The 23,106-nt window shown below is 45.7% G+C and overlaps 1 protein-coding gene across 1 annotated transcript in view; it reads right to left on the bottom strand.

Moving 5' to 3' along the window:
• The window catches only part of NPLOC4 (NPL4 homolog, ubiquitin recognition factor), a 42,989-nt gene that overhangs the window by 9,254 nt on the left and 10,629 nt on the right, over positions 1-23,106 (bottom strand). The window contains exons 5-13 of the mRNA XM_005282977.5: positions 21,113-21,161; positions 19,996-20,090; positions 18,658-18,781; positions 17,756-17,935; positions 14,823-14,909; positions 13,201-13,272; positions 12,063-12,189; positions 9,267-9,427; positions 275-346 (exon numbers count right to left, since the gene is read on the bottom strand). Of these exons, the coding sequence (XP_005283034.1) occupies positions 275-346; positions 9,267-9,427; positions 12,063-12,189; positions 13,201-13,272; positions 14,823-14,909; positions 17,756-17,935; positions 18,658-18,781; positions 19,996-20,090; positions 21,113-21,161 (967 nt within the window). The remainder of the gene's footprint in view (positions 1-274; positions 347-9,266; positions 9,428-12,062; positions 12,190-13,200; positions 13,273-14,822; positions 14,910-17,755; positions 17,936-18,657; positions 18,782-19,995; positions 20,091-21,112; positions 21,162-23,106) is intronic.

Raw genomic sequence — 23,106 nt, 5'->3', positions numbered from 1 at the left:
GATAAATTCTGTTTCATAACAGCAATAAGACACTCCAAGCAGCGCCCTTTGGAGAAGTAAATGCATTTCTCTGGCATCACATCACCACCCACCCCAGAGTGCTGCACTCACGCTAAAGCGTGCTGCCTGTTGCACTCCCAGGTTTAAAGAAAGCAAACTCGAGTTAAAACCTTCAGCCCCTGTGGGCTTCTCAGAAGGTTCGGTGGTGCGAAAGGAACGCTGCCTCGATTCTACAGCCAGCTGCAAATGAGCAAACACTGCAGCGAATACTTACATCTATGATTAGATACTCGACAGGGAGCGGGCGAGCCAGCTGAGTGATCTCGTTGCCAAACTTGTCTATGTCCTGAAATAAGAAGAGCGCAGTTAATGAACTGGATGGGACTGGTGTAGACCATATGGATCCCTGAGCTGGAACACCCGGATAGACTGGGGGCTTCTAAACCATTGGGATTGTTTTTCAGATTTATGAAAGACACAGACAGCGATTCATTTTCCTCTGTCATTTTGTTGGGTGCTAAGTTACTGTTTGAAGGGCAGATGTGGAGCTGTCCCTGCAGATGAGGCAATGCTGGACACGATAGCTGCCCTTCGAACAGCTTCCCTGCTTCTCAGAGGATTCCACCCCAGGTCTCAGTTGACGTTTGAAGCAGACAAGCCAAAAGGTGCCGTGTTCCTAATGAAATGTCCCCTTTACACCACAGCTGGACACAAAACTGACTTTCTGCACAGGCTGAACTGTCAGGTCAACACGCTGGAGTCTCCACTCAAATTACCTGCACTTGCGCCCAGCAGGTCTATTCATGGCCATTGGAAAACCTGCCACTTTTTCTTAAATACACAGACCCGGAAAAACCATACAATCTGCCAAAGCCAAAACTTGTTTGGCTTTGTCAGACGAATTGAACATAAAGTTTAATTATGAAGAAAAACGGCCAGCATATGTTCATTAATCATGAAATGACAATTAGACTTGATTTATGTCAAACACGCTGAGTTCAAACAGCTTCCGAAATAAATGAATAAGAACTGACTCTTTTCATTACAGATTCGGTAAGAGGGGACTGTATTTTCTACCTAAATCATCCCTTCCCGTGATATAAATCATTCATTAAGCCACACACAAATCACACATCCATGATTTCCAGGCACAGACCTTACGGAAAAGTTCAGTTGCTGAGCAATCTCAGCGTGGCTGGGAGGCAGAGCCCATGACAGTTACAGACTCATACATGGCTCTCATCCTGGCACACACGCAGACCCATACATGGCTCTTGCTCCGGCATGCTCAATTTACTTCCTGGGGAACGCTGTAAAAAGGCCATGAAATTTGTCCCTCAGTCCCACTGCAGACAGAGGGGATGTCTTTTGGGGTTTGTGAAGCACCCCTAAAACAGAGCCAGCAAGCAAAACACTTCAGAGAGACACTCATGGACAACACCGTCCCTTTAAAAACTACATTTTCTGCCTTTGAATATGCTGCTACGCCCCTACTAGTAACATTTCTCAGTTACTCTAGTACAGTGATTCTCAACCTATTTACCACTGTGGGCCACATATGCAGCTGTCTATGTGTTATGTGGGCTGCAGCCACACAATATAAATATACTACCTGTATGGCCCTGAGGGTGTCACCTGGGCCGCAGCTGTGTGCTGATTGGGCAGCAAGCGGCCTGCAGGTTGAGAACCACCGCTCTAGTATTTATAGATCAGAAACATGCAGCACTGTGGCCAGCACCCCCTGCAATCGCTCCGGACGGTCCCCACACGCTCAGTCTGTCACATGCTCAAGCATGCGTTGGCACGCTACTTGGCTTGGAGAAGCCAATGGCACCCCTAACACCATGTGTCCCTGGAAATAGTTCCCCCTTTGTAGAAGCAACCGTCCCGTCTTTGAAGTTTCCTTTACAAGTAATTCTGATAAGAATCATTTCTCCTTGAACGTGACAGGTTGTTGGCCCAGTGGTTATTTTAGCAACAAGCCTGGTTGCTTGTGGCCTTAGATCTCCCTGGCTCTGACAGCAGCAGCAGGAGCCGTGGAGCCTGTTCAGAGGGATCACAGGGCCCGAAAGCCAGCCCGTGTCTAGAGCTCAGCAATACTGCAAGAATTAGGAATCAAATCCAATCAAGCTACATCAGTTCCCCAAACACTCTCCTGCCCCTGCAAGAAAGAACCTGCAACAACTCACACATAATTAGCCCATCTGGAATTCATTTTCAAATCTAATTAAGTTCTAATATGCAGAAACATTTTTCCAGCACCTGTTCGCTTTAATCTTCCCCTCTGGGGATTTCCATGTTAAAAGCCTTCTTTTTAATGTCATGCTACGGAGGCCTGAAAGATATTTTCTAAAATTGTTACTACCAAATTGACACCTTACATCCCCCAGCTAAAGGAAGTGTCTGTGCCTCCCTCCCCGTGGAACGAAGTAGGCACCTTCCTCCTCCCCACATGTACAGTTTTATTAGGCAGTTACATTTTATAGCTTAACAAATGTCAAGCTGGGAGGATTGCTACGAGATCACTCCAAATTTGGCAGTCGCCAGAGCCCTAGCAGCCTTTATCCACCATAGGACTCTGGGGTTCCCGGTGCCATGCAATGCCATGTGCTCTGCTTAGCAGCCACGGCTCCAAAGGGAGTTAATGACGCTCAAATTCTACTCACTGTCTGGACAAGAATCAAGCAATAGGCCCCAGAGGAATTGGGCAATGAATCATCCTAGAGACAGGAGTGGAGATCAGCTCCTGCAATCCCAACATTTTGAAACAGTTTGACCTAATGGTCCTGCAGCTTCTGTCTCCCAATAGGAAAATGATTAATCCACTGGCACGGAGAAATATGATTAACCAAGGAAGTTACTCTCAAGTTTCTCATGCTTCTGCTGGCAAGCTGGCTGCAGGCTTGCAACATGGAGAGGACAGCTCGCGAAGGGTTCAGATTCTCAGTCATGATGGACCAACGTACGTACCATCAGCCACCCACTAAGGGTGAGGGCAATACTCCAAACTCTCCTTTGCCACGATGCCTACAAAAAAACTTGACAGCAAATTGGACTGCTAGTGATCTGAGACCACCTACCACTGCCCAATATCATCCCACTTGTATTCCCCGCTCTGTCTGTATCCATCTATTGTCTCTTGTCTTACACTTAGATTGTCCTTGCAATAGGGACTGTCTCTGTGTTCTGTGTTTGTACAGCACCTAGCGCCATGGGATCCTGGTCCATGACTGAGGCTCCTGGGGTCTACATACAACAACAAATGGACCATGACTCCTTATTCTCCAAGGGAAGAACCTTTTCATATGGACAATCATTTACACCGATGATAGTCTCCCTCATGATCAGACCTTCCCTGAGTTGACGCTGCTTATGTTGCTTTGGAGTTAGACCAAGCTTATTTGGGTTTTTGAGTACACTGTGACTTAGCTCCCCCCTAGCGCTTTCCGCCTGTAGGTCTCCGAGTTACACTACGAAGGTAAGCATCATCCTCGTGTCACAGATGGGAAATCTGAGGCAGAGGTGAACGACCTGCCTACGCTCACACAGCAGGTCAGCGACAGCACTGGGAGCAGAACCCCGGAGAGTCCTGACTCCCTGTCCAGAGCCACGCTGCGGTCTCCCACAGGGATACTTCTGAGACTGAAGGGAGTCGCTCCCAGCTCCAACACGGACAGCTTGGAGAAGGCCAATGCAAGCGGGTATTAGTAGCATATTACATGCACATGCTTCCTCTTAGCACAGACCTAGGAACAGACTTTTCACTCCCAATCAAAATGGTATTCTAATGAGAACTCACTCACTCAAGACGCTGTAAAAATCCATGGGGCCTGCTTTTGATGATTTAATCTTAGCCAAACTGCTATGGGCACAGGACTCTACACTCAGGGAAGCTCCTCCCACAAAAGAAAGGCATGCACAAGAGGAGAACCTTTGTGGTATGAGGCTTGTTAAGATTAAGATGGAAACACCCCCCGGTCCATCTCTGGCCGCTCCCAAGCAATGGCCGGAAAGAGCAGCCACCACAGCACCCTTCTGCAGGTGTTAAAGGAAGAAGGAAAATGGGTTGCCGAGCACTCTTTTCTCCACTTCCGAGAACTTCCCTCCATCTTTCCGTTGCTCAGAGAATTCCCGTCATCATAACCTGCAGGGATTCCTCTAACGAAGGCCAGAGGTGCAGTTGTGTTGTATGTAACAATCATCAGACAGGAGGAGAGGGAATTTATATATTGAGCACCTGTAACGCAGTCCAGTCCGAGACTGGGATTGGGCTAGGAGAAACTGGGGTTGGTTATCCCGTCTGGCCTTAATAAAAAGTGGCAAAATGCTGTCAAGTCACTCCAAGAGCTGGATGGAGGGGTGTTTTCCAACTGAAACGATGCTTCTCGTGGCTGACGCTGCATGAGGCTGAGCAGTCGTCCAAATGCAAAGACCAAACCCACTGATCTCCGGCAGGAGGGGAAATGCCCCTCTTGTAACACAAGTGTCATTAAAAAGGGCTTCAATCTTTTCCCATCCCAGAGCAAGTTTCTTGGACATTAAAACAGCCATAAAATGTAACGCACTATAAGGATGACATCTTGTTTGTGCTGAGATCCCACGTCTTTGCCTAAAGTTCACCGGAGAACCAAGTCCCACAAAAGTACCAACCCATGACTACTTCGAAGGGTCTATAAAACTCAGCTCTTGCATTTTTTTGCTCCACCTGATGGACTGTTGAGACATCCATGAAATAAATCCAGAGCTCGAGTCCTGCAGTGCTACCACCGACTTCAAGACAGCGCTGCAGCCTGGGGTTCGCTGGGGTGTACAACAAAATGACACAGCTTGATAATGGAAAGCCATGAATTCTGCAGACTAGCTCAAGACAGCTTGAAGAGTTTGCGGCATTCACACACAATGCGCAGCAATGGACATAAGCACAAAGCACACAGACGACCGTAAGGATACATACACCATCAAATTTCCAAAGGTGTTGAGCACCCACAGATCCCACTCACTTCAATCCCATTATCAGGCCCCTAATGTTTAAGTTACATTCCTAGCTTAAACAAGATGGATAGATGCATTTATTTACTTCCCAGAAACACACAAAAAACAGTGAGGAGACAGAGGGCCAGGACTTCTAACCTATTAGGATAAACCCAAGCCTTCTGCAGTCTTGATACAAAGTGGAATCTTTAGCCTGCCCATACTGCTGGAAAATGAACTAAGGAGGAGGTTAACAATACCGTGGTCTCTTGTGCTAGAGGAGAGAACGGTTACCACCATAATTACAGCCATTGTGTGTCTGCCTATTGAGAAGAGAGGGGGCCTTTAGCAGATTTGCGTGGAGTTACTGTTGTTGAGAAGCGCTAACCAGTCTTTCGGCAACATCGTAATAACACAGAATGTTGCACTGCAACACCTGATAGTCCTCACTAATCCCGCACCTTGAACCGCTGGGTTTAGCAGTGGGATGGTTTTTCCTTTCGAGCTGATCACGATAAGAAAATTATTTGGCAGAGTAATTTATATTCCTGGTCCCGAAAGCCCCCGATTTTCACTCCAGAACACATTTACAGCTTTCACACTCCATGGACTGAATATCCACTCAGAGAAAGCGCCATGCTGCCAGTGCTAATGGGATGGTTTCTGAGAGTAGCAGGGCAAGAGGCCAATACAAAGAGAAAGGTAAAGACATACAGGAATCATTAGGCAAGCAGCTAAGGAAAAATGCTTTGGTTTATGAAACAGAGCAAATCTGGTGCCATCAGTTTTCCTGTTTTCATGATATTTAAGACATGTCTACAGCTGATAAACCATTGAGATGAGTCACACTGGTTCACGTGGGAACCTTATTTTCAGCAACAGCTGTAACACACTGAGGGGTATACTAGCCTCTGACCCCATTCCACAAATGCATCTTGATGTGCGCCATACAAGAAAGCCTTGATGAGTGAAGAGAGCTGTTATTTTGCCTTGAAGCACCTCTTTGCCTGCTTGCCAGAGTCCTCGAACCTGTAACACTCTCATTAATTTCTCCCAGCTGTATGGCTTTGATCCCTGACATAGGCTTCTATTTCTGCAGCATTACTAATTCAGAGACATTTCTTAAGTCATTTCAAAAGCAAAGACGACACATACTAAGAGTAAAGATACACGATCTTTTCCTTATGTGATGAGCAGACTGTAGTACACTTGCAGCTTTCTGTTTCTCCAGTTTTACATACATCACCTTTTCCTACTGGCAGGAATTTAAAACGCATCTACTCCTTTATGCAACTAGTGGAGACGGGAATTTAACAGTTCCTCCTCCCACATTCGGATGCTAAATTGTTCTATAAATATATTCTACACTACACAAACATTAGCTTCTTGGTTCTCATCCAACCATCACAATAAACTTACATTAATATAGCCCCTTTCATCCGAAAGTGCTTTCTCAAGCTGATCCACACATTATACATTATGGATGATTCTTGCTCACCAGTGAAACAGCCAACGGAGGTGAAATGTGGCAGCGACTTAAGAGCACACAGCAACCCTGCATGACAGCTTAGGGCAGGACGCAAAAGGCTGAAGGGTAAAGGTAGGCAGACTAATTATCAAGCTGGACAATGCTCTTGCTATTGTGCTGACAGGAGTGGCCAGGGTGTTACATTACTAACCCTCTTTGTCTTCTCACTGCAAGGCCAAACCTACTCAGGACGCTTGCTCCCAACAAAATGCTTAAGCAATGCTTTGCCAAGCTTGCTGTCACACACCCAGTGACTATGAGGTAGTGTCTCTGAGCTCAGGCCTTTTTGCATTTAATGAGACCCAAATGGTCTTTTAAAACCAGAAGTGACTAAGCTTCCCATCAGTTTAAAAATGTTCCAGAAAAAGTAAAGGTACTGCAGCCAAACATGTTTGAATTCAAAGGACAACTACACCCACCAGAGCGCTCCTCAAGCCTTCCCAAAGCACAGAATGAGAAAGACAATTATGGGTACGAGTTATAAAACATTTGAAATAAGCTGAAGACTGACCCAATGAATCACTGGTTCATGGAAATTTCCACAGAACGCTGAAGTAATCTGTGAGCATTTTGTTTACCTCCGTCAATTCGGGTTAAAAAGTGGAATTTAGAACTTGCTGGAACATACACTGGTTTCTCGTGACTCTGAATGTCTCACTAAAGTGCAGCACTACAATGCCTCTGGACCGGAGACATGGGCTGTGACCAATGCAATGCTCTTCCTGGACCCGAGCTGAGTCTCTGCTTTCCAAGATGGAACCCTGCATGCGGGGATCTGCAGTCAGCATGAGCTGCACCTTCACATTCAAGACAAGCGCAATTGCACCAGCTTTATTGACTCAAATTAGGCATAGCCCATGGCCTCCTGACAAGGTCCCAGTGAGACCTTCAGTTGGCCATTTGGGTACCCTTGGGGAATTGCCTGTATGATGTTGTGGCGGGGACTTAGAATCAGCTTCGTTGGTGAGAACACACTTTACAAGCAGCACAAGTGGGAAAAGACTGCTAGAGCGATGAAGAGATGTGGCTAGAAGGTGTTTCACAATTTCAGGTGGCATCAGGGCAAGCCAATAGTGTGGTATTGACAGGAAAAAAGCGCGCAGAGTAGCTCACCGATCAGCAATTTCCTCAGCACCACTTTGGGGCACACAGAAGTATTCCTGCAAGATTTGCTATCGGTGGTGTACGCTGCCCTCATTTTAACAGCGCCAAGCAAGGTAGCCTGGCCTAGCCGACACTTCTCAAATAGGAAGTGTCACAAGCAGACCAGATCGCAAACGTCAGATGTAAACAAAGATGAGAGAGCTGGCTTGGATGATGGATGGCCAATTCGTTGGCAAGCATCTCCAGTAACTTAATTTTCTCCATCCCTGTTCGTGAAGCACCAAAACACAGCAAACGGGATTTCTGAGAAGCAGAACCATTATTCTCACCGAGATCCTATTCTTACCTTTCCAACCCAATTCTGGAGAGGCAAGAGGTTTGAAAAACTCTAGGAACAAATATCTAAATGGAATACTCATCTCTAACAAAAGCTACAGAATCCATACATGCAGTAGTCCAGTTACTGCCAGGGCTTTTGCATGCCACACTGCACATACGGTTCTGATGGCCTAGTCCTCTTGTAGATTCCCGCTCTGAAAGTGGGTTGCCTCCACTGTGTGTCAGAAGGGGCTTCTGAGGCTTATCATGTGACCCAAGAGAAAGGATCTAATAGCAGACACTAACTGCAGCACCAGAGAGAGAAAAGACAGGGCTGTGGATTCATTCCCAGGGGGTGTTGTGAAAGCCAAAAGTATAACCACATTCAAAAAAGAACTACATAAGTTCATGGAGGGTTGGTCCATCAGTGGCTATTAGCCAACGTGGTCAGGGAGGCAACCCCATGCTTGGGGTGACCCTAACCCTTTGACTGCCAGAAGCGGAGAGGGGAAGACAGAGGTGGCTCTATTCTGTACACTCCCCTGGAAGCTATGGGACTGGCCACTAGCAGAGACAGGCTACTGGGTTAGATGGACCATTGGTCTGACCCAGTGTGGCCACTCTTATGTATTCCTGTCCCTGCCCTTTTTTTTTTTTTTAAATCTACTAACCCCTTCCTTCCCTGCTTTTGTACTCACAGGCTACTGGTCCCCTTTGGTTGGGGTATGGTTGGTGTCTCTCTCCTCTGGCTGGCGCGCTATTTGGGCAGACAGAGCCTTATTTTCCATTTTCCTGCTCAGTGTGTTATTGTCGAGTGCCTGATGCTGTTCCGTAGGTGTCTTATACAAGTATTACAGACGATAAATTCTCACCAGCTTGTTAGAAACCTGCTTTTATTTCGGCTTTAACTTGGTGCATCACTTTGCTTCAGTGCATACTGTGTGTAAATGTAATTGGGGAGAGGAGGAAGCAAATACACTCAGCGGGGGATTAAAAGTCAACAGAGAAGCGTGGCAGCCACTGCCAATAAACACAGAAGATGTGGTTAATTCAGAGTGCCTGCTACAGGCCCTATATGGATCACTGCAGACCTCATTTACAGGCTAGATAGCCAATGGCTACTACTGCACTGGAAACCAGAATAGCACTTTTAGGAGGAGGAAATGAAGCTTACACAATTACTTCCTGTGGACATGCGGTGAATGGTTACTACCAAAAATAGTTCAAAACCTCAAAGCGTCCTTTCACTGAGTTGGACACATCGACTTTTAGACCCTCAGCAGAACCAGCCCACATCGTCTCTTTCACACACACTTCAGCTGTTCTCTTTAGTCTTAACCCTTACCTTATAGAATACGTCAGGCACATATTGCTCACTGCTGGACTCCTTCGCGTAGCCGAGCTCTGGTGCATCCCGGCACGGCAGCAGGCACTCATCCCGTACCAGTGCCATGCACTGATTAGAGACTTGGTAACCCTCAAAGTGGACCTGGTTGTCGGGACCACCTAGAATAGAAAGTTACTTTGAAACCACTCCAGTGGAGGAATGGACTTATCCTTGTAAGTCACCACTGGACAGCATTATGGTTTAATCAGCCAGGTTAAACATGACATTGGTTTTAGATATTGACGCAAGTTGTGTGCATGGTTTGCTATATTAGGATGTACTTTTAAACAAGGATTCCCATAAATGTCCTATATTTACTTTATACTGCACCCTGCTTCAAAAGCATTTTCCCAGCCAAACTAATGGTATCAATTCCTGGGGTCAATGGGAGTTTTGCCATTTATTTAATTAGGCCAAGATTTCAACCTAGCGTCAGATCCCTCAAGCCTCCCTCTTCAGCAGAAACACTCTCCAAAATCAAAACCAGGACTATAGTCCCTGCTGTCCTGTTTTATTTCTGTGCACTAGGCATAAGGTCTACACAACAAATTCCAGGCTACAACTTGGGTTGATCACCTGGCAAACAGGACTATGTGCAAAAGCATAACATTTTCTCAGCCAGGAATGGATGGGTCAGGGGAATTTTGACACACAAAACCAGAAGCCAAGACACTAGCTTCAGGTGGTTTTGTCATGGATCAAAAAATCAGTGCTTTAATTTGGCTAGTTTAAGCATTAGCAGGCTGCCCGCTATTAGAACATGATGAGATATCAGAGAGAAAATCAGGCACATATAAATGGTAAGAGTGTGTTGCTAATCTGTGACGCCGGATGCTGCGAAGGGAAGTGAAATTAATCCATGCAGGGGATCTTAAAAAGGCAACGTGATGGTGCAAACCGCACATTTACATTTATACTGCATACAAGGAACAAACCAAGTGCTTGTACAGAAACCCGACGGGCTGATTTAACAGAACAGAATGAAATTATCTGGACCAGATGATCGGGAAAGGAAACATTCATTTCCTAGCCTCAGACTCCCTCTGCTCTGGGGCAAACACTCCCAGAAATGAAACGCGGGCCAAGACACGAGGAAGGCCTGAACAAAGGGAACCACCATTTCCTTAGTAAAACACCTTGTTTGAAAAGGGATATACACATTTATCTTGTAAGAAAAGATGAATGTGTTTAGCAGCCCGGAATGTGTGAGGCAGCTGTCTGGTCACATGGACCTTTTACTGAAAAAGGCCCCAGAAACATCTATAAAGCTTGGGGCTCGGAGGAGGCAATATCATATTGCACTTTAGTGCTTTACATTGGAATTCATGCTTTTTTCATTGTTTAAAATAGACCCCAGAACCTGGTTCAGGGAAACCTTAAACGAATACATCTGTGTCATCTTGGAGCTGAATGGCAGATTGAACTTTTAATGCTGTAATTTCCCCACCACATGCCAATGCCTCCATGAACTGGCCATGTGTATCAGAGTATTCTACTGTACTCTTCAGAGGACTGAAAAATTCTCATGTGACAGACGCCTGCAAGATGCTTTACTTTAGACATTTTATTTAGTTGACAAAAACATTTCACACACTTAGGAAGATTCTGAATTTCACTTGGAAGAGTTTTTCTAGTATCTGTTTCTCACTGATGGATACGCGAGGGAATTAAAGGTCCCTGGCTCTACAGTGAACCATCACAAGCAACTTCCAAGACCCCAAAATTCTTGTGTACCAGTACTGCAGCCTCCATCATTTCAGCTTACAGGGCCGGTACATAATACCCTTGGGAGCTAGAGAATGGTGTTCCTCAAATTGTCTAGAATACTCCGCCACTGTTGGGTAGCAAGAGCATGGGAATCAAAGCCACTTCTCATGCACAGCAGTGCTCTAACTGATACTCTGGCCTCTTCCAATGGAGCTAAACTTAGAAGAGATTAATTAGCATGGTGTAATGGACTGAGTACTGGACAGGGAGTACAGAACTCCGGAGTTCAAGTCCTGGCTCGGCAGCCCATGGACAGTCACCATCTCTGGGTCTCAGTTCTTAATGTGGCCAATACTCATTCCGTACCTCCCTGGAGAGAGGCCGCTGTTAGTGAGTGCAGAGTGCTCTGAAGATGTGACATGTGATGCAAGCACTAGGTATTATCATTCTGTTAGCTAGAAGGAACTAAATAAGAGATGGGGCACTTGAGAGAGAAGTGCCTCCCAGAGCCCAATTGCATTCAACTGGTTGAAAGCTGTTTTGTGAATCGGGTCTCGAGTTCCACAAGTCCACGCCCCGTAAAGCATGTTATGCCAGGGGCTCGGGCTACTGCTTTTTGTGGAGTCTCAAGAGCAGGTGTAACATTTAAAAAACAAACAGGCAGTCACCCTTTGGCCACACGGTATTTGTTGTTCAGGCTAATTTTTTTCACTCCTGGTTGAAAATTCTATGGAGGTGAAGTAAGAGAGTGTGTGTGGAGTGGGTCTATGGACACTCCATTGGTCCTAACTGCATCGAAGGGGCCTAGGGAAACAGTTGGAAAAAGAACAGTTAGAACACTGAGTAAGGGAAATCTATTTTATTTGATGGGCTTGAGAATGACCTAAAACTTGTTCCTAGGACTGACGGGAGACAGTTTGAAAGATTTCAGGTGGTCAGGACAGTCTGTAGCTTGATTGGGAAGAAGTGCATGTTCCTTTGGGGTGACCACAAGAGAGAATCCCAGGAGAAACGAGGGTTTAAGGGCAACTCTGTGCCAGTTTATACCTGTAGCCATAACAGTGACAAATTTGGATCCAAAGTGACCATCTGGAGACAGGCGACATATGTTAGGATGCCGGTTCTGAAAGTTTCCAGCAGTGATGCACTCTTCTGCACTTAAAAAATATGTATCCTAGGAAAAAATAAAAACAAACCATGGCAAGATGATGGAGCTATGAGATGTGCCCCACCTCCGTTTCACTGGGCTGCAACTGAAGATGCCTTGTTAAAAATATGCTTCTGAGTAAAGCATTTGTGAAAGTGGTGAATAGAATGCTACAAACAGAGGGCGTAAAGGACTGAATACAGGGGACTAGCAGTCAGGAAGGCCAGAGTCCTAATCCTGGTTCTGTCTGGGATGGTGTGGTCCTGGGTAAATCATTTCACCGCCCAGTGCCTCAGTTTCTCCATCTGGGAGACAGGGATAATATTGATCTACATCACAGGGACATAGGAAGGTTGAAGTTTGAAGATAAAAAGCACCATTCAGATATTACACTATACCAGGGGTTCTCAAACTGGGGGTTGGGACCCCTCAGGGGGTCGCGAGGTTATTACATGGGGGGGACGCGAGCTGTCAACCTCCACCGCAAACCCCGCTTTGCCTCCAGCATTTATAATGGTGTTCAATATATAAAAAAGGGTTTTTAATGTATAAGGGGGGGGGGTCGCACTCAGAGGCTCGCTATGAAGGGGGTCACAAGTAAAGACGTTTGAGCGCCACGGCACTACAAGCACTCTGAGGTTCAGGCAGCAATGCAGTCTCCACAGGAGGCAATGCTGATTCGCTCACCAAACTCTCACCCCTTACGTGAACGTGCGCCTGCTCCCTACGCTCTGCCAAAGTGCCTCAATCCATCGTTCTGTCTCAGGAGTGGGGGAAGGAGACTTTGTGCTGCTTCCTGTGCCTGTGGCGGGCTCCCAGGCAGCGTTCACTGATCACACTCCTACTCCTTCAAATGCCTCTGAAGACCCAGGTGTACCCCGAAACCTTGTAATTACAACAGACACACCCCATTCTACACTGCATTGGCTCAACTTGTGTCTTCCATTTCAGCGCCTCAGGGCAGGCTTCTGCTGGGCAGAGCGGGCATTTAGAATGCTCCATAAACAGAAAGTAATCACTGATGCTCTTGCTCCTCACCTTGTTTCTGCTGTATCGAACAGTCCCCTTCCGTGTATCTTCAGAGACCAGGTCCGTAAATATCCAGCCAACCTTTGAATTGAAACAAAACAAAACACACACACACCCTTTTTTTAAAAAGGGCAGTCTCTTTCACTCGACAGAGGTTCCTTGGACCTCCCTGCGAGGGCCTGCTGTGCGGCACCCGACTGAAATTACTCTCCCAGCTGCGTCATGCTCAGCCGAACACAACTTACACATCTGCAATGTCAGCTAGCTAGCCGAGGGGACTTGCAGTTCTTTATGTCTTGCTGGGGAACTTTTTCATGGAAAAACCTGGAGGCTGCACGCCTTCCTTCACCTCCCCCACAGCAAAGAGCCTTTTGCTGTGCAATATTCAGAGTGAAGCAGCATCAGCCACACCAGTGATCTCGTTTTCTGACACTAGCAGTCGCTCGTTAACATAAAGCTAACATTTCCCACTCAATTCTACTGTATCCCCAATCCCAGCCTGCTCTGCTCAGAGCAGCAATTTATTCATGCCTTTTCACTGCACATATACTACAGATACACTCTTTATTCAAATCCTCCCTTGCAACTCACTTCTACAATATCAAGCCATTCAACTAAGAAATGCGGTTACCCACTCGCAGGGAGGCCATGAGACAGATGAAGCATGCACTAGAGATCTGCAGCCAACAGTAACTATGCATTTTTAACCTGGGTGATTTCAACAGAACCAATGTGAGGACCAAAGGAAAAACTAGAGTCAAATAACATCCACAGATTCCTTGCTTCAGACACTGGCAGTAAGACACAGATTTTATCTTGAGAGAGCAAGAGAGCTCACCACAGACGTGCGAGTATGCCTGCCTCTGAGCAAGACCTCCAGCTTGAAAATATTCAGCATCAGAAAATCTCAGAACATTCAATACTTAGTGGTAGCATGGCATTGTGAGCGATACCCTCAGACAGCCTGGAAAATTAAGTATAGATCTGAAAGTCATCTGCATACAGAGGACACTGAAATCCATGTGTCTTGATTAAATCACTGACAGGTTGCAGATACAAGAGAAATAAAGGCCTAAAAGCTGAACTCCACATCTAAATTGTACACAAGATAATTCTTGCCACATATAGCCCCAAATGAATACTGAGAGATAGGCACTGTGGTTTTGACAGCTGGAATCTTGACCAAAACAAACAAACAAACAAACAAACAAAAACAAACAAACAAAAACTCCACAGAACATCTCAAAGAAAGAAGAAAATCCACAAGAAAACTCAAACCACAACTGTGCCAAATTAGCACCTGCCAGAGATGCTGCGGAATGTGTTTATCTGAGGGGAAAGCAAGGCGAAACTTCTAATCCCTTTGATGTCGTTCAAGACAGAGGATTGTTGAGTTTGAGCAGAACAGCCCTGCTGTACTGCTCAATATTTATGCAGAGAAAAATTCTTATTTTACTTTAACACCTACAAGCGTAAGAGCTATTGGCCCCAGTAAACATAAGCTAGATTTCACAATGTGCCCAGCCTTCATTTTACCCCGTCAAGCCAGGTACGAGAAGGAGTGACTGCTGCACAGAGAGACCCAAGAACCCCTTCTCCCAGACACACGTTAGCCAACAACATTTTGCTACCTTTCTCAGGCCAAGTTTTGCAGCAATCTCATCCACCACCTCGGCTTTCGGATCTTCTAGGAGCTCCAGGCTGTTCTGTGTACCAATCTGTAAGCAAACATCAAACGTTCAGACCAGTTCCTATCATTCTGACCATTTCAAGAGAGGCTGTCTAGTGGGGGAGGCAGGGGGCTGGGAACTCAGCTGCTGGGTTCCATTCCCAGTTCTACCACTGACTTGTGAGGACCCTGGGAAAGCCAGTTTATAGCCTCGGGACTCCTGTGAGGTGGGTTAGTCTGCAAAGCACGAACAAAGGGGCTCTATCTAGACAATTACAAATCGAGCCCATCACTATGGTCTCGGAGCACTTCTAGAGAAAGGCACAGATGAGACCATTTTTTGAATCCCTGTGCGACTTGGCAGGTCTGAGCTCACGTTGTTTGTTCGAACGTTAGAGCAGCACATAGGAAGGAACTTGGTGAATCCCAGAGCCCGCTCAGGCTTTCCTCCCAGCTCTGGAAATCAAGACTCAGCCATGTGGGTGTGCTTTCAAAGGCAGGAGTTTTTGTTGTTGGGTTTTGGGCTGGGGAGGAGGAGGACCGAGACGCTCTGCCAGACAGAAGAGCAGTGTTTTCTCTCTCCAGAACAGTGGAGGAAGCTGCCTCGCTTTTACCTTCACACCATCGTGGTGCTGGAAGAGACACTACAAGCTGTACTGGCTTCCAATGCTTGTGTGTGTCTCTAAAACGTATAAAGGGCTTATAATGACTGGCTGTGCTGGCATTTCATAAAACCAGCAGAGTTGTTAAACGCTTGAAAGGCTATTCACATACACATGCAGTAATCACTTCTCAAAGAGCTGAATGATACTTTCAGTACTGACTGTGACTTTACTCCTAGCGAATCCAATGACAAACCAGGATTCATGAAATTCACGCTCCATGCCTCCCTCCACAGTGTGTACATCTACATACTATGCCTAGCACACACTAAACACATACAATTTGAATTCACTATAGAGGGGACGTGAAGAGTCAAACTTGATCCAAAATCCATCCTTGGGAATGGCGGCTTTCTCTCTCTTTCTATGGTGCAATATTGAAACGGATGAAGATGCCAAAGCTTTAGCACTCAGCTTCCTAGATTGGGTGGATTTCAGGGAGATCTTTAAACATGTCGTGAAGGCAGTTGTGGCTTGACAGAAATAGGACACCTGCTGCTTTTCATGATAACCCTACGGGGCTCTTTAGTCCTTAAAAAGAGAAGTTAAATACTACTCCAGCTTCACTTTTTGTACCCTTACTTGCAGATGAAGCCTTGTGTATAATGCAGCCCTTCAGTGAGCACCTCCAATATCCTTTGCTAGTCTTAACACTGCTAAAGAGACTAAGGCTCCGTCTACACTACGGACCTTACAGAGGCATAGCTGCACCCTTGTAAGGTCTCCTGTGTAGCCGCTCTTTGCCAGCAGGAGAGAGCTCTCCTGACAGCATAACTACACCACCCCCAATGAGCAGCAGTAGCTGTTTTTGCCAGTGAAACTTATGTCGGTCCGGGGTGTGTTTTTTCACAACCTTGACCGACAGAAGTTTTACCGACAAAAGCGGTAGTGTAGACAAAGCCTAAGATCTGGCCGCTCAGTTCCATTCTAGATCAGTAGGAAGTCAGGCACTTACAAAAAATCACAGCCTAAGATTTCTGAATGCCCTTGCACACTGCGATCCTGAGGTACTATTCTTACTCTACACTATTATACAGTGTTGTTGTAGGTGTGTTGGTCCCAGGACACGGGAGAGACAAGATGGGGGAGGGAATATCTTTTATTGGACCAGCTTCTGTTGGTGAGAGACAAGCTTCTGAGCTACACAGACCTGGAGAAGACCACAGAAATTAGTCCAATAAAAGATATTACCTCCCCCACCTTGTCTCTCTATAGTGCTAGACATTTTCAATTACATCATTCAACTTACACAGCTTCAGCTTTTTAATGTCTGATTCAGTTATTAAAATCTATTTTATGTATTTGGTTTCGCTGGAACTATTCCTAAAACAGGCTGTGGTCCAACACTTCAAAGATAAGGCCAGAAGGGTTCTCAGGCAGTGACCAGCGCCACCTAGTGACTTTTACAAGCAACAAATCTTAAATCGTTATTTTCAAGTTCACTGTGTATTTATGGCCCTATACACAAACAAAAGACAACCCAAAATGCCACAGTAGAAGTTAAAATATGAAACTGGTGGTCAAGCTAGTGCACCGGACCAGTCTGCAATAAGGTGTTGGCCAGCTCATCGCCAAACTTCACAGAGTTTGAAACAAGAACAGCAGACAGAGACACAGCGTCAGGTAAACTCAAATGCTAATTTACACTCTTCTGAAATGCAGGCTACCGAGACAGTGTAAAGTTAAAACTTGAAATATTTTGCTCCAAACAGATCTGGCCACCCCCGCATAGCAACAGTAGATTTCTGCATGGCTGATTCTTACCTAATAAAGAGAAACAATGCAATGTTGACCAAGAATGTTGGTTTTGTAGACGTTTTTACAACGTTTAAGGGCAACAGAACTATTTCCATGAGCAGGTTTTGAAACAAACATTTCCCCCGAAGCCTTTTCAACCCAAACAATTCCACAGAGAACCTGACAGCGAAACCCATTCTAAGGAAGTCACTTGCAGTGTGTTTCCTTTTGCATTTCCCTGTGCTCGGGCAACTAAAATCATATAACACAAACAGCGAAAAGTAAATCTGAATGGTAATTTCAGTGGTAACAATCTAAGACGGCACTATTAATACAGACATTTATTCACAATATATGATTTTTATCTTGACAGTTTCCCTGTAGGATCTACTGCAGGAAACATCACGTGATTTCCTGAACAAAGTGGGTTCCACGTTCCCTGATCGCCATCTTTAAGAAATAAAGCTACGACATTCTTATGCTGAGTTATTTTTACCTGTGGAGGTTCATAGATGGCAGCTACCTCAGCCCTGATACCGAGGGGGATGTCCTTGTGCTCCGTATATCGTCCGTATAAGTACCCAAAATGCTGGTTCCCTGTCTTTCTCCAGAAGTCGAGGAAGCGATCTGCAAGCGTGTGGTTCTCAAACATTATGTTGTCAACGTGCCTGTATTTCTGTTAGATAGAATGCAAGAGTGCTTTAGGCCAACGCCCGGATTCCAGACCAATGTAATCAATTAGTTTGCCTACTTCCAGTCCAGTCACATCTCTCCAGACCTGCCTGGGGTGTCACCCAACAATGAAGGAAAAAGTCAGAATCCTGCTGGAGCAAGGGGAGGGAAGGGGAAGCTAGCTTGCTCCCTGCCTCATCCTTCCCACGACTGCTCTATCCCTCCCTGCTCCAAGCTCCTGCTGCAGCACCACACATCTCCCCTCACCAGAGCAGAACGCAGCGCAGGCAGGATGAGGGGAAAGCACTCCGAATACCCAGCACCCAAAATCAGTTCTGGCTTCTTGCTAGGACCAAACTCCCACAATCCTTTCTGACTGCAAAGCGTTGTGGAATTTCCATGGGTTGCAACAAGAAGTTGCAGGTGGTTTTTCGGGTCCCATGTGGACGGAGAGTTGAGAAGCACTGTCCCAGCTCAGGTCAGTGCAAATGTCCTCGTCACTATGGGGAAATGACTGAACCCAGCACGTTTCAGAGTCGCTCTCTGCAGCGGCTAAAGACATTAACCAGCCATTTCCCTAGCAACTGCCAATATGCCAAGGATCCCAGACTCCAAGATGGCTGCTCTCCTGGACGTTTTCTCTAGTTCAGAAATAAAAAAGGTAAATAACGGCTTCTCTGCGTAGAAGAACAAAGAGACCTCAGCACAGCCAATGCCAAGACTCACCTGTCTGTTGAGTGTGATAGCACTTGGCTGACACTTGGTGCAAATGCCTTCTGGCCAGGGAGGATGCCCCTCGCATCCAGATTTAATCTTGCAGCTGATGTTTTCCAGTGCAACGAACTTCCCCCTGAATAAATCGGAAGAAAGGTGGGTTTTCTTTAGCATATTAGGATACCTTTTGCCTCCTAGAAAGAATCTAGCAAGTCAAGCACCTTGTATGTAACAAGGCACAGAACAGACATTGTGCGCCGATACTTTGCACCTCTCTAGGACGCTGCAACTTGTCCACAGTCACACAGTAAATTCAGTAGCAGAGCTAGCAATGGAAGCCAGGAGTCCTGGTCCTTCTGCTCTAACTACTGGACAACTTTCCAGTAAGCTGATGGCGCCAGCAAAAGTGTCAGAAATGCAGATAAAAGTCATTTGGCTGTAGTTGAAACAGTTTATATTGCACATGGCAAGGAATGTGTTACACTGCACGACCAAAATTAGTTTCCTTTTTTGTGCATAAAATGTATTGCAAGCTGGAGTTCTCTTAAAATGAGAATCCATGCTTGAGTTTCACTTCAGCAAGACAACCTCCCCAGAGAACGAGGGGAAGGTTCCCCTTGTTTCCTCTTTAAAGGAAAGGCATGCTGGAATACGGATGGGTTCTCAGCCCTTAGCTCCAGGGAAAGGGACATTGTCCTTCACAGAATGCTGCGGATCGCGTCAGTTTGCGGCCTGGCTTTGGAGCCATAGGTTTGCATCTGACATCCACTGGCTATCTGAGTGGGAGAACTGCACAGCGTGTTCAGCACCTCCTCCGCCTAAGGTACTTACCTGGGCCTCATAACGGCATTATCTAAAGTATCTAAACTAGTAATGAGTTTATCCTCACAACCCCATGAGGGAAGGAAGTGCTGTCACCCGCATTTTGCAGGCAGAGAACTGATGCAGAGAGTCTTCCCAAAGTCACACAGGGAGTCCCTGGCAGAGGGGAACTAGGCCCCAAGGGAATCGGCGCTTTGATTTTCTACCAATCTTAGTACGGAACTGAAAAGCAGAAGTGGATTGTGGCTAAAAGCTCTCCTGATTCACCAAAGCACTGTCCAGCCCACCCTGAGGTCGACTCCTGCTTCTTGATCATACTGTGCCCTTTCTTCCTTCTACCTGATCTTCCTCCCAACTTCAGCAATGCTGCTTGCAAGCAATTACCTTGCCACAGTTTAAAGTGAAGCTACTTCTTAGGATTCATATTCCCAGGGTTACCATATAATAGCTATTACCAACAACATTCATGCAAGGTTTGTGTACTTTGTTGTAGCTACAAGGTTCCCTTAATTGCATTGAGTTTCTTACTTGTCTGCTCCTCCAGTCAGCTTCCTGATGTAGGCATGGAATGACATATGCTTCACAGGAGGTTCCAGATGGTTTAAATAATCTTCATCAAAAGGCTGCCAAAAACACCACACAAAGGAGAGCCAGGTCAGACACCTGTCTGATAATACATTGATCACTGAACAAATGGGTGTTCTAGATTCAACTTTCCACTGGCTCCCGGCGTGGAAACAATCAAGAAACTCTGGGCTTTTTTTCATGGCAGTTATGGTCTCATGCGACAGGTACAGTGGGACTTCAGTCTTTTTAATATTGCTTCATACTTGCTCAAAACACAAGATTTTCTCCACAAATCAGAGCGAGCCTCAAAGGCACAAGACTTTTTAAATAATGACAAATAAAAAGACCAGCTGATCTAAATGTTCTTTATGAGGTTGTTTGAACTCACGGGCTGGAGGAGACCACACTCATTTGAGTAGGCTTTTGGGGGGGAACCATTTCTGCACGCACCAGGCAAACAGTTGAGAGTATCTGTTATTGTGCAAAAAGAAGAACAGGAGTACTTGTGGCACCTTAGAGACTAACAAATTTGTTAGTCTCTAAGGTGCCACAAGTACTCCTGTTCTTCTTTTTGCGGATACAGACTAACACGGCTGCTACTCTGAAATCTGTTATTATGGTTATTTTCAATCTAAATAGGGTGCGGTGGAAATCTGAGGAGACGCATTGAGATCCCTCTGGGGGAGGGGAAAGGAGAGTGAAATGAACATAAGGAGAGGAACAGAGATCCAGAGTGAAAGTGAAGAGAAAAGAAAAAATCTCACACACAAAGGTTTGCCTGGGGGCTTTTTAAAATATTTTCTGTTAAATCCATTACAGCAGAAAAACAAATGCCTTAATCATGATAAATCCTAGGGCAGCATTATAGCCAAAGGACCAACTTTGTTTCTTTAGCTACTGTTGGTGTGAACAGGAGGCCTTGGGTAACATATCAGACGTCTGCCTCTCAGAAGTGCTACCATTACACAGGCAAAGCATCAAGAAGCGTTTAAGCAGGTACAGAGAATTTAGAGAAAAGTTTAACTTCAGAAAGTAACATAAATAAGAGATGGTTAACGTGTTTAGTTTGACTCCTTACCTCTAGTGGTACGCAATGCACACATTTACCCAAAGGGCCATGTCGACACCTGTGTGAAGAGAAAACAAAAGGTCACATTTAAAACGGGAAAGACACTCCGTGCCAGACTTTACAATCTTTGTATAGCGTAGAGATTTGGAATGTTTGGATAACCATTTGGGCCATGAGCATCTCCTGGTACATTATGAGATAGCCATGGGGGAGAGGAGGGAATCAAAAATAATTTCACATACATTGGGAGCAAGATCTTGGATTTAACCTACATTCTTAACACACTTGTTCCACTGCCAGACAGTTCCACTAGTTAAACACCTCTATGCCCAGGCGTCAGATTATAATCCCTGAATTTGTAGCACTCTAATTCAGGGCAGTGTTTCAAGCCAGAGACACGATGCTTTGTGGTGTGGGTGGGTGGTGGGGGGAGGCCGCATCACTTTGAAGAAATGAGGACCAACACACTCAGCCTTTATCAGGATGCTCTTGGAACACAGTGAAATATGCCCTTATCTAACTGACAAAATCCTGCTGTGCCAAAGTTAAGACAAGGAAAAAAATCCCCTTTTGCGGTGATCTCCTTAGAAACCACGGGAGCCCTGCCAGGGCATTAAGAACTGGTCAGTACTGGTTCTTAAGAGCAAACCCCAGCAGATGATCAGGGCTGTTGGCTCTCACTAGGAGGATATGGATGGGAGCCAGGGCAGCACTGCTTTTAATAAGGTTGTATGAACATTATCTCCCACATTAAAGGACCACTATGGGCTGCTAATGCACTCAGCAGAATGCCAGCCTCCCATCAGGTTTAGATTGATATGCAGCCACAAATACAGGCACAACCCTGGACATACATTTTTTATCATCATAAATATTTGTCATTGTGCTTCGACTCCCTGCTAAGAATACCTTTCTTCTCTTGAAAAATGTGGTCACGTTAAACCCAGGTTTTGGTTTGGGGTTTTTTTAAACCAAGAAGTGAAGAGTTTTGCCTTTCTTGTTTGAAGATGAATGTGCCATTTCCCTCATTTATCATCAGCTCGAAAAGGTTAGACAATATTTTCCATTTAAAGGCTACGCCTTTCTGATCTTCCCTTCTGCTGCAGCACTAAAGATTAAACCACGTGGGATGACAACATAACAGGGCCGGGTGGGGCATTCAGGTTAAAAAAAGTCCTGCTCGTCTTTAAATCTTTGCTCAACACCTCTGAGAAGTTACTTCACAAAGGGGGATCTAGTCCCAAGTCTGAGGGTAAGTGAAAATAGTAATTAGTGTTGGCAATTATTGCCATATATTTTCCCCAATTAATGCTACGTGACCAGCCAGGCCAAAAACATTTTGTTAAGGTGTGTTTAGATTTAAGGCATTATTAAAATACCTTAATGTTTATTTTTATGGGAACAAATACTACGTTGCTTATCCAGAGTTCCTCTCAGCCAAAACCAGGAGGCAGTATGGTCTAGCAGACAAAGCATTGGACTGGGAGTCAGGAGACCTGGGTTTTACTCCCAGGTCTGACACTGGCTTGCTGAGTGACCTTGAGAAAGTCACGTCCCGCCATGTGCCTCAGTTTCCCCATCTGTAAAATGGGGATAACGGTACCTGCTTTGTAAAGCACTTTGAGATATACTGATAAGCACTATATATAAGGGCTAGGATTATCTAAAAACACTTTATAAACACTACGTCTCAACTTTCCCGTTAGCTAAGCAGGTAACCTCACTTTATAGAAGGGTAAACAGAGGGCACAAGAAATTATTACAGTGACCCGGAAGGGAGCTAGGCATTGTGCCCAGGAGTCCTGACTCCCAGTCCCTGGGCTAGCCTGTAAATAACACTTCCACACACGCCTTTGACTCCTGTGGTTTTGCCGTTATCAAAACTGCTGGACCTGAGATGACAAAGGTTCCCAGCAAGTCCAAGAATGCATTCTGGAAGGGCCACACAACCCCCCCCCACCCTGGCACACAGGTATCTTGTAACAAGGGATAGCTGTGGTGGC

Source organism: Chrysemys picta, chromosome 12 (genome assembly GCF_011386835.1).
Source record: "Chrysemys picta bellii isolate R12L10 chromosome 12, ASM1138683v2, whole genome shotgun sequence".
Lineage (NCBI taxonomy): Eukaryota > Metazoa > Chordata > Testudines > Emydidae > Chrysemys > Chrysemys picta.
This window is presented reverse-complemented; position numbering and strand designations above follow the sequence as displayed.